General features: G+C 35.2%; 1 protein-coding gene across 1 annotated transcript; it reads right to left on the bottom strand.

Moving 5' to 3' along the window:
• Positions 1-975: 975 nt before the first annotated feature.
• Positions 976-12,817, bottom strand: LOC105226031 (fatty acid synthase). Its single transcript, XM_011204772.4, has 10 exons — positions 12,495-12,817; positions 11,146-11,663; positions 9,189-11,006; positions 8,605-9,028; positions 4,398-5,675; positions 3,726-4,338; positions 3,394-3,668; positions 2,985-3,334; positions 1,817-2,912; positions 976-1,752 (listed from the first exon to the last, which is right to left on the bottom strand). Exons 1-10 carry the CDS (start codon positions 12,681-12,683, stop codon positions 1,075-1,077), a joined length of 7,239 nt encoding a protein of 2,412 aa, XP_011203074.2. The 5' UTR covers positions 12,684-12,817; the 3' UTR covers positions 976-1,074.
• Positions 12,818-13,083: the final 266 nt, after the last annotated feature.

The raw sequence follows: 13,083 nt of genomic DNA on the forward strand, positions 1-13,083 counted from the left end.
TTTTAAAAAAAAAACGCATAAAATTTGCAAAATCTCATCGGTTCTTTATTTGAAACGTTAGATTGGTTCATGACATTTACTTTTTGAAGATAATTTCATTTAAATGTTGACCGCGGCTGCGTCTTAGGTGGTCCATTCGGAAAGTCCAATTTTGGGCAACTTTTTCGAGCATTTCGGCCGGAATAGCCCGAATTTCTTCGGAAATGTTGTCTTCCAAAGCTGGAATAGTTGCTGGCTTATTTCTGTAGACTTTAGACTTGACGTAGCCCCACAAAAAATAGTCTAAAGGCGTTAAATCGCATGATCTTGGTGGCCAACTTACGGGTCCATTTCTTGAGATGAATTGTTGTCCGAAGTTTTCCCTCAAAATGGCCATAGAATCGCGAGCTGTGTGGCATGTAGCGCCATCTTGTTGAAACCACATGTCAACCAAGTTCAGTTCTTCCATTTTTGGCAACAAAAAGTTTGTTAGCATCGAACGATAGCGATCGCCATTCACCGTAACGTTGCGTCCAACAGCATCTTTGAAAAAATACGGTCCAATGATTCCACCAGCGTACAAACCACACCAAACAGTGCATTTTTCGGGATGCATGGGCAGTTCTTGAACGGCTTCTGGTTGCTCTTCACCCCAAATGCGGCAATTTTGCTTATTTACGTAGCCATTCAACCAGAAATGAGCCTCATCGCTGAACAAAATTAAAGCGCGAAACACATTTCGAACCGAACACTGATTTTGGTAATAAAATTCAATGATTTGCAAGCGTTGCTCGTTAGTAAGTCTATTCATGATGAAATGTCAAAGCATACTGAGCATCTTTCTCTTTGACACCATGTCTGAAATCCCACGTGATCTGTCAAATACTAATGCATGAAAATCCTAACCTCAAAAAAATCACCCGTTACAACAAAAGCAATTAGTTTCTTGTACCTTATTCCCACATGCAATTTTTATAAAAGTACGGTAATATATAATTAGTTTTAATGTAAAGGGCATCTTATCTATTTATTATGAGCAAAAAATGTACATCTTATTATATATATATGCAACAACATAATGGGTATGGATTTTTTTTAGAGTACGGGGGTAATTGGCTTAACATCGCGAATGTATTCTTCAAAATTTTTATCTTCTTGAAGCGAGGGATCCATTTCATTAATTAATTGTGGAAGCAATGGATTATCTAACATTGACGTATGGTTTCCTTCAATAACTTTTAAAACAATTTTTCCTTTTGTAATTTTTGATAGACAATAATCCTCTTCTATGTCTTGTAGAGATACTTCTGCTGGCCTTATTAAAACTATGGGTGTTGTTAGTATATCACTAGTATTTAGATCATAATTTGCCGTCATTCGTAAACGTCGAAACATTGCATGCACAATGTTTTTTGCATATTCTTCGCTATATAAATCTTGCTTGTTTACATATTCCACAAATTTAAGCATTTTGTTTGTTAGTTCTTCCCGTTCACTGAATTCTAAAGCCACTAATTCTTGGGTTTCTTCCGGAAATATTTGTTTCACAATACTTGAAAGGAGTAAATTATACAAATCGTTATCATTGAAGTCTTCCCCAAGGTGCGCTAGGGTTAATTTTTTTAGGAAATGTGGTGATCCATCGATGAGCAAGAGTTGTCCTCGAAAGCCAGCCTTTTCAAGCATTGCAGCTAATTTTAGTGCAATAAATGATCCAAATGAATATCCAATGATATAAAACGGTTCTGTAGATTTTAATTCTGCTTTTACGTCCTGAAAATAGTAAAACATAGGAAACATTAATAACTTTATCACAGAATAATGAATATTTGCATACTTCAAAACATGCTTCGGCAACTTCCTTAACTGTTGTACATTCACTAAATTTGTGGAGTTGTAAAACATTTGTATTATTCTTAATGTATGATCCGATATTATACCAAGCTTGGCCTGCTGTACCCTCTAAACCTGGTATTATAATGTTTGGCGGCATAGACTGTTTTGTAACATCTGCCGCTGTCTTAAGAGGTATCATAACTTCATTACAACGTGTTTCGTCGCCCAAATTTCTTAATAAGATTTCCATTCCTAAAAGATTAGTGTCTGAAGCAAATATCATTTTAACAGCGTCCGTACTCTCTCTGTCCCGGGCATCTGCATATTCTTGCAGTTTTTGGAATGTAAGGGCACGTAAATCTTGTGGTGTTAATATAAGATCGAAATCTCTCTCCAAAGTTTGCTTTATTTCGACAGCCATGAGGGAGTCCATTCCCATTTCAGAAAGTGTGGTTCCCAATGAAATTGACTTCAAATCTCGTATGCCCATAATATTCATGATTGTATCAAGAATGCTTTCATTACCTAAGCGGCCGGAACGTTTTTCAGCTACTACCATACTAGAAACTACTGCATCTGGGGTAGATAACAATGTGTCCAACTCATATAAGCAAGATGAAAGGCGTTGCTGCAGAGTTCCACCAATTTCCATGTCAATTTTATCTTCAGCCATATCTGCCACTAAACCAACTTCACCAACCGCTCCCCATTGGATTGCTTTTCCGGGATAACCATCTTTAACACGATTTTCAACTATTCGTTCCATGATTGAATTAGCCATGCCGTAATTAGATTGTCCAGCGTTGCCACGCCCGCATGAAACACTCGAAAATACAACAAAATATTCCAAATGCGGACAATGTAATCTAGATAGTTGGTCTAAATTTTTTGTTGCTATTGCTTTCGGAGCTAAGCTTTCTAAAAACTTTTCCTTGGTTTGGTTTGTAAATATTCCGTCTCTCAAAACGACAGCTAAATTGAAAATTCCAGCAACAGGTCCCACGTTTTCAGCAAGATTAAGGAGAGCTATACAGCCCTCAATCGTGCTAATATCAAAAGTGCTAACAATGACTTTACAACCGTAGCTCTCCCATAATCTGATAAAGGAAAAAAATTTAATATTCGAAATCTAATAACAGGAGATAAATATAAATCAACTGGTAACATACGCTATTCTGTAAGCTTGATAGTCTTTCGATATACCCCGACTGGAACTCAGAATCAATTTACGTGCGCCTCGTGTTACCATCCAATCAGCCAACTCTAAGCCAAAACCACCTAAACCACCCGGTATTATATAGCTAACGTCCGGTTTAAAGTAAATCTGTTTTAAGACTTTCACTGGCAGCGTTAGTTTCGATTCGGAACTCTCTCGGACTTGAATTAAAACCTTTCCAATATGTTTCCCTCCTATGAGATGCCTAAACGCTTCTTCAATTTCATGTGCAGGGAAAATCGTACATGGAAGGGGTTGAATAATTCCTTTTTCAATGTCAACATCCACCATATGTTTCAAATACTACAAATATACAAGGCACATGTTTACGGACGAATGTATTGCAATGAATTTAAACTCACTTCAATATCCTCATCTGAAGCAAATTCTAGTCTGTCGGCCAGAACACCATGGAACGTTATCTCTTTGAGGAAGCAGCTCATCCCAAGTTTGGTGTCATTTGACATATCAAACTTTCCAATTTCTAAGAAATGTCCACCATACCCCAAGCAGCGCACTGACGCCAATAATTTATCTTCAGCCAGAGAGTTTAGTACAAAATCAACGCCCTTGCCATTGGTTTCATGTTGTATCATAGTTTCAAAGGATGTATCTCGAGAATTGCCAATGTGACTTTCTAAGTTTTTATCAACATTTTTAGTACTATTTTTATTTGATATAGTTTAACAATTACCTTTTAATTTTGGGAATGTTTTTAACAAAAATTGTTTCTTTAGTTCTGTACTGCAAGTTGTGAATACTTCAAGATTGTATGCCAAGGCGACCCTTATAGCTGCAATGCCTACTCCACCAGTTCCAGCGTGAATAAGTATACTTTTTCCTTTTCGTATATCTGCGGTCATAAAAAACGCATAGTATACCGTAATATAGACAACTGGTACGGTAGCAGCTTCTTGGAGAGTCCAGTTATCTGGAACATCCCAAATGAATTTCGACGGACTTTCGTTATACGATGCAACACCAGCTTTTGCTACCATGCTCATGACACGTCTACCGGTCTTTGTATTTATTCCAGAGAATTCTAAGCCTAATACACATAACTGAGCAAGACGACTACTACCGTACAATTCAACAGCTAATCGACCAGTTGCTAACATAACGTCTCTGAAATTAAGCGATGAATACACAATTCGAACAGAGCATTTATTAATGTCCAAAGGCCCTTCCAACCAGCATAAAGTGGATAAATCACCCCGTTGCATAACGTTTCCGTAAATATGATCAGATCTTGGTTGTGGAGATTCATGACACAACAACTGTAAATGTCTATAAGAACCCCATTGACCCTATTTTCAATAAACATTTATGAAATACATATACGATTTTTTGTGAGAAAAATAAATACCTGATAATATACATTAATGGCAAGTCCTAAGGCGTATTGGCTGTTATAAAACGAATTTGCCAAATCAAAAGCTGGTGCATTATTATCGTCAATATAAAAGCACGAAATTAGATTTCCATCTGGCTCCTTACGTAAGCAGTTCACAAGTCCAATAATACCATTTGAGTTTTGGTTGTAGGAATATAGAACAACTGGTGTTTTGTTAGAAAGACATGTTTGTATATGGGTAATCCATTCAAATTCATTATCTTCTTCAGAAATTTGTATAACTAACGGCTCAAATGTCAGTTTTTTTCCAACCTTTTGCAATAATAACAGTTGCTCATCACCACACAAACGGATATTTGCTATTAGATTGAAATTTTCAAAAGTTGTTGCACTATGAGTAGGCTTGAATTTGTTTTCTCTCGTAACTAAAAAGCCTTTTTCAACTAAACTTTTATATGCTGCTTTTACTGTTGTAACGTTTTCCTCATGGCTTAGACCATTAGCAATTATAAAATGGCAGTTGGTTTGTTTGACAAATTTTGCATTTTCTATATGAACACCGGCTATATCATCAACTTGTTGATCTGTAAAGAGCAGAAAATCCCCTGTTACCAATGGTAAATCTTCAACTGCTTCTACAAATTTCGTTACGACCGGTTCTTTATTCTTCGCGCCTACTTCCACAATTTTTAGTTTTAATACTGGAGTAGTTTCAAGGGCTAACTGGACGCACATACGAACTGCTTCTGTTATATCCAGAGTTGGTGATGGAAAATGTGAAACAAATTGATATCTTTCGAGCACAGGTATTCCGGGAGCTTTACGTCTTTGAACTGGGCTAGCATGTAGTCCAATTAGTTCAATACCACCGGCAACAATGCGATCATATTTAGGCTCAACGTAAACATCAAAAACTCTATTTTCAGGATCCATTTTAGTCATGAGGTCAAAATGGTGAGAGCCATTAATCCTTAATTTCCGAATTTTTGTTGGTATTAGCAAGGCACGTGAATCAGTTCCCAAAATTTCAATTTGTAACATTGCATCCATAAATGTTACCCAATTATATTTCCATTCTACTTTTCCATATAAACCATCTCCACGCGCTAGTGTCACTGCGCGGAAAGCACCATTATAGTGATATCCTCTCAGCCTAAGCTCTTTGTAAAAGTCTTTCTTAGATAACATTGGGAATTCCGAATCCTTATATGGTTCGTGAATATTTGGAATTGCTGGATTTTCAATTTCTCTTATTCGCCCCGTCACTACCAAGTTTCCCGACTCGGTAATCTATAAAAAATAAAATGGGATAAATAAGAAGTAAGTTGGGCTAAGTTCGGATGTAACCGAACATTTTATACTCCATCAAAGCCGTCCCAAATTATCAGGTGTTCGAAAGCTTAATATAAAAAAGTGTTGCGAAAGAAGTCAATCAATCAAAGAAAACGAATACAGTACAATCATATTTAGTGTCTTTTAATTTATAGTAGTATAGTCCTAAGAGTCTAAGGCTTAATGTTCGAAATATTGAAATCAAGCTAATTAACTGAAATGAAATACATATGTACGCTCTGCCCAGAAAGTATCGACCATTCTTCATTTAAAACTCCCGCTTACATGGAAGACAGGTAAATTTTTTTCCTTGGTTTGTACAACTGTCCTTAATTATGATGACATAAACAGCTTCTGTAAACACCCTGGTTGACAGATCGCGCTGGTTTTCGGCGTCATAATTAAGGACAGTTGTACCAACCTATAGAAAAACCCAGTCTTTCATATAAGCAGGAGATGAGAGGGAGAAATGAAGAATTCCTGATACTTTCTTGACAGGGTGTATATGTAATGTAAAATCAAACAAAGAGGATAAATTTAATATTTTGTTAAAATATTTTATTAATATATGAAACATTTGATCATTTTAACGATTTAAGGTCAGATAGAAAGTCTGTATGGATGAAAAATATTATATTGGGTACATTGCATAAATAGGGTTATGGAAAAATCAATTGTTCAAATGTACTTAAGAACATGTTTCCAAGCAATTTTATGATGACAGCTCTCATGCAGAGAAACAATTTGTCGCAAAGTCTTTTAAAATAACGCAATTTATTAATTTATTATTATTCTTCTAATGGTCGAATCACTTCTTAAACTGGATTTTGGGATAGATTTTCGCTCTTTCAGCGATTTTCATCTAAATTTTTTTTCACGAACAATTTACTTGGTCTATTTCTTTTATCAAACAAAAATCGCCAAGCGTAGCAGCTGTTACAGACTTAGGCTCTTCAAACAAGCGAAATTTTTAATTTTAAAGTTAACATCACATTTTCTAAACACACTCCGGGTAACACTCCTACCGTTAATATTGAAGTCCATGGACCTATTTTTCTGTGTGAATTACATCTAAAATAATGCATTTAACCCATATATTTGGCAATAAAATAGTCAGAAATCGTTAAATGATTGACATATTTTGAGACTCGATATCATATTAACCTCAACATGCCCCTTTCTTTTACTAAAATATCAGACAAATATATCAGGTATAAAGTGAACTGGAATGTCGTAAGTCACTATATTTGACATATCAGGCATAGAGAAATCTCAATTCTAGCATATCTATATATTCCATCATTAAATGTAGTATATACATAGGGATTGGGATATTTCGCTGGCTAATTTCAGACATTTTCGGAAATGAAATATCTGTTTAAGATCTAAGATCACCGTGTTCTTTATCTGGGGACATGAAAAGTGGTGAGCGATTTGGATAACTTTCTATGTGGGATGACATATCATAGAAGCACTATTTGTGCAACATTTTTATTACGATACGATTGTCTTATATGGATTAGAAAATATTGATATGTGGGAAGCGGGAATGGTTGTTGTTCGATTTTGCCCATTTCTGAGTGTAACCGGTACCGTTTCCATCCCAGGTGTAAAATGTAATGTCTCCGAAGCATTTATTTAGTGATATATAAATCTTTTAATTGATTTAAGCATGAATGTTATATCGGTAGTGGGCGTGGTTATTTTCAGATCTTACTATTTTCACACTCTGTACAGAGATGCTAATAAAACTTGTCACCAGATATAACAGGAATACTTTCTGGAATATGTGCGTTAAACATATTATAAGGCAAGAACCATTTTTTTATTTTTAAACCACAAAGACTCATTTATACTGTGATTTCCATATGGTGCGAGGAAAAAAAGTAAATACTATTATATACATATGTCAGCCATGCTCTGTATTTAATTCTCACGCAGCAACGAAGGGATTCGAATAATTGAATTTGCCGGTTACAGAAATCAAATAATTTTTTTATATGATTTCGAAACGAAATGAATTGTTATGAAAACCGAATTCACATATGTAAATGTAATTAAAAACGGAAAATTTATATCGAGTGATTTCTTCTCTGCGTACATGACAATAAGAGATATCTAGGCGGCGGAATGTTGGAGGGATAGTTTGATTATATTAACTTTAGCTTCAGGATGATACCAAATCATTAAATTATTTTTCAAGCAGAACTAGCTGCAATTATGGTAGCAGAAGATGTTTTACTTTGAAGCCTCCAGCCTCTTTTAAAAAGGTTAGCATTCCCTCGGACAGCAGAGCGGCAATACCAGCTTTGAGCTCGCTCACTGTGCACTCAAAGTTAGTTAAAAAGTGTTTGCCTTCACTCTCAATAGCATAATTATATTTTATTTTTAGACTCTGTAAAGCCGATGAACTCCTATCAATGGGCATTCTTATCCCAATCTAATCAGAGTCCTTGCGCCGCAGCCTAGTGCTCCAGCACGGGCTCTGGAGACCTTGTGAAAGTTAAGGAAGCGTTGGTTAACAACCATTACCGTGGAAAATTTATATTTAAAAAGTCAATGCAAGTTTTTAAACATCAGATTAGCAACTTCAAATGGATTTGAAAGGCCTTGTTCTAATTTTCTGCAACGCGAAATCATTGTTTTGGAAAAATTAAATTCTTTGAAAAGTAAAACATTTTCAAACGGCAAACAAATGTAATTTGTTTCAAACAGCTGTTTCAATGTGGAATAGAACGCTTCGAAATAAGCAAAATCATTCGGTTTGCAAAATTGAAATCACTCGGTTTGGTAAAAAAACGAAACAACATTTCATTCGGTTTCTGGAACACACCTATATATTTATATATATGAGCAATACTATGTATCAAAATATCATTAAACCTACCTCGAATTGCCCTGTTCCATAGTGAATCATTACATTCAGTTCCACACTTCCATTCAAAGTCATATTTGTCGCACGTATGAATCGTACGTCCTCGAACTCAATCGGAACATCCATGTAGCTTGGACCATGATACATCAAAGAGAATGTTTCCCAAACATATTGAAGGTAGCATGTAGCCGGAATTAGTATTTTCCCATCAATAACATGCCCGCTCATAAATTCCTCATTATCGCTACTTAAGTTTATTTTAAATAAGCGTTCTCCACTCGATTTAGTTTTCATGTTCTCATATTTCGTCACAAACCAGTCTTCACTATGATCCCAGCGAATTAACGAGCTGATTCCAGGAGTACCCTTCGATACTGGGAATTCAATTTTCGAATATAAATTTTCTACCGGGAACGTTACCCCACTGCTAAACAATCTAAAAGCAAATATTTAATAAAATATTATTTATAATTATATATAATTTATGACTTTAGCATGCGAACTAAATATGCGTGTAATAGGTTTCTTTAAAAAAATGCAATTCTTTTTACGGCCTGGGATTAAAAAAACGTTAAGTCAACAATAAGAGTACTTACTTTCCTAATGCCGTGAGGAAAAACAGGGTATTATTGCTGTTGTTCCGTTGTGTGAGCGGAATATGAATACCATTGGGCATTGAACGTTTGAGTATTGCTTGGAGTAATCCGTGGGGTGCAATTTCAATAGTTAAAGAATTTTTGGGTAGCATTTCAAATGTTTCTTCAAATAATACGCTATTCAGAAGATTGTTGGTGTGATACTCTGCTGAACATAGATTACGTCCAAATTGCTCCCAATCTTCTTTAGGTACACTTGTACTCAACCATTTTGAACTTCTTGGTTTTGGATCTGGTATGATTTGTTGTAAATATTTAAACAAATCAGGACCCATATGAGCTATATAACGAGAATGATAAGCAATATTTGAGCAAGGTACTTCTTTCGCAAAAATATTTTTAGCTTTTAACTCTTCCACAAATTTTGCTATATCTTCAGCTGGCCCGGAAATGGTACAAGATTCCGCACTATTCCGACAAGCTACTTCAATGCCATCTGGAATTATATTAATAATCTTCCTATACCCCATTCCCACAGCTGCCATTGATCCTTTTATTTTCTCAATTTCCAGACTGACTTTTCCACGGTAATAAGCAGCTAGAATCATTTGTTCTGCAGTAAAGCATCCATCGGCATAGCCGCAGCCCAACTCACCTACTGAATGACCAATAATGTAGTCGGGCTCTATGTTTAATGAGCGCAAGACATCTACCAATCCGATTTGAATTGCGGCTATTCCTACGAAGGAGTGCATTATATTTTCGAATGTACTGTGATCTGCGGATGTGAGTATGTTCATTAAGTCAAGTCCTTTCGATTGTAGAGTCTTATGGCTCTGCTCAATGGAATGCAAAAATGTAGGAATCTGAAGCAATGATGCTCCCATTTCGGCCCACTGCGAACCCATTCCGCTAAACACCCAGACTATAGGACGTTTTATACCGGTGAAATGGTGTACATCTCTGACCTGTGTTTTCACTAGGTCGGTTCCATTTTTTACAAAAACTGCATATCCTCGAAACACCATGCCAGAAACTTCTTCCTTTTGAATATTATGTAATAAAGCAAAAAATTCGGCATCCAAGGGTTGATTTTCTATAGCGTTGAATACATAATTAACCGAATCCTCAGTCCTTCCAGCCCAAGTTAGTAACCTTGGTATATCATCATTTGGCACTCCGCAATTTATTTTCTTTTTGTCATAACCTTTCAAAAGTACATGGGCATTGGCACCACCGAAACCAAAAGAATTCACAGCTATATATGATTTCTCTAGGTCAACGACATCTTTTACGACAATCAGACGGCCTTCCGATAAAGCAGTAATTTCTGGTTTTACTTCTGTGAAGTTAATATTTGGAGCAATTTTCCCATTTTTAAATGCTAAACATGCCTTCACCAAAGAGCAAACAGCAGAAGCTGCCTCCGAATGACCTATATTTGATTTTACTGAACCAACTAATAGAGGCTTCTCACGCCGACTACATAATATGCTGTCAATTGCTCGGCATTCTTCGGGGTCTCCGACCACAGTTCCAGTACTGTGGGCTTCTAGGTAACCCAAATCATTAGGTTTTATATCAATTTCATTATAAAACTCAGCAATAAGTTGCTCCTGAAGTTTTCCAGACGGGAAGGTAATTCCTTCCGGTTTATACCCGTCGCAATTGGTTTTCGAGTAAACAACGCTAGCATATATACGTTTAGCATCACGTTTACGTTGTAAGAATAGACAACTTATAGCTTCAGATCGCGTATACCCAGATGCATTTTTATCAAAAGGTCGACAATAGCCATTAGGAGCAAGTACACCAAGTCTTAAAAATTAAAAAAAATTATTTAACTAAGTTATATTTACAGTAATATCCGTTGATTAAGAGATTTATGAATACTTTAAATACCGCAAAAATAACAATACAACAATGAATGGAAACACAGGTTCCTCTGCTTATTTACCTGGCAAACTGGAGTGTTACAAATGGGTGCAATATTAAATTTGATCCACCAATAATAGCTGCGTCTATTTCTCCATTACGCAAAGCGGAGAAAGCATTGTCTAAGGCATACATTGAGCTAGAACAAGCTGTATCCAATAAAAAGGATGGGCCTTGTAAGCCTAAGCAATACGAAATTCTATTTGCCATCATTGCTCGACTGCATCCAGTCATACCAAAACCACCAGAAGACACTTTTTCATAAAACCATGTCTTCTCCGATTCAGATATACAGGAACCAATATAAACACCAGTTTTTGTACCGCATAGACTTTTCGGATTTATGCCGGCATCTATTACAGCTTCATATGCAGTCTCGATTAAAATACGTGTTTGAGGATCCATCGTATGGGCTTGTTTAAAATGAACGCCAAAAAATGTTGCGTCAAATTTTTCCAAATTGTAAATTTTTCCTGATCGCTTTGGGATCTCGGGATGGAAATGCCGCCAGCGTCGCTCATCATCATCCACCATATCAATCTGTAAAAAAAAATTATTATAATTTATTAAAACACTAAATATATTTACAATATATATTGTAATTGTAAATGTATGGACATTAACTAATTTTTTTAAAGATAATTGTAACAGACGCAAACTAAAATAAAGCAAAAAAACAAAGTTTAATTATTTCACAAAATATTTTAATATAAAGATTTTCCACAACCTGAAGGAATTTCCCGGACTTTTATTCCAAGTTTGTCCAAGTTTTTTTACAGCAAATGTATAATTATAAATAAATTAATTTAATAGTATAAAAAGTCTATAGCAGGCATTAAATGGAAAAATTAAGCTTGATACAATATAAATATTTTAATTAAGCTAAACTTTCTAACGGGATGTTTGGGGTTTGGTAAAAAAAAACTGATTTCGTTTTTTAGAATGTTAGGATAAACAATTATCAAAAAATTAAAAAAAAATGCAATAGTTATACCGAATCTCTGACCTCTGAATTTATGTTAGAACTTTCTTCCGATAAGTAGTAGTAGTAGCTGTTTTGTTTTTCAAGCATTACTTTTTAACGGTTGTGAAGTATAACTGATATTTAAACATTATTTATGGATCAAATATTCAATAGAAACCAATAAGTTTATGTGTACAAAGTCTTTCGAAAACTCATATATAGTTTTTTAGTTGTTGGTATAAAAACGACTTATTCGTGCATACATTTGTGTTTTGTTTACATCAAACTATAATTTTATAAGAAATTCTTATTCATATGTTATTTTCAAATTCACATCTTAAACTCATGTTAAATTCATGTAATCACATCTTTCATATTATATACGAGTATTTTAATATGTTATGCACCTTATTGTAGAGATTTCGCTCAAACTCCGCAATATTATGAGAGTTTGGAAATTTTCCTGCCATTCCGGAGATAACAATTTCATCGCCTTCAGATTCAGGAAATGATCTTGAATATTTTTTATGTTTTTTTGAAGCTGTTTCCTTAATTAAAGAAAGGTCTAACTTCTGTGTTTCGTTATTACTTGACATGGTTATAAACTGAACACTGGAATACAGCACAGGATTTGAAAATTGTCCTGGTTGAACACACTGTACTTAAAGTTAAGACAAAACCACCGGGCGTATACGCACGACTTGCCAAACGAATAGCAATGGTTTGAGACTTTAAACTTGAAGCTACTTTTATAATAACAACGTCGTGATCTATGGGGCAGGGACAGACGAGTACAGAATATAATTGCTTTGTGCGGATTTCTTCTATCAACAGAATGGGTTCAACATAGCAACATTTTAATCAAAATATATTTATTAGCACATAAATTACTATAAGCATCTGCATAAGACCGAACACAGGGTACACTGATATGTACTTATATGAAAATGATGTTCGTTGTTGCGTTTTCGCAACACAAAAAAATAAAGTAAATAA

Source organism: Bactrocera dorsalis, chromosome 2, assembly GCF_023373825.1.
Source record: "Bactrocera dorsalis isolate Fly_Bdor chromosome 2, ASM2337382v1, whole genome shotgun sequence".
NCBI classification, from domain to species: domain Eukaryota; kingdom Metazoa; phylum Arthropoda; class Insecta; order Diptera; family Tephritidae; genus Bactrocera; species Bactrocera dorsalis.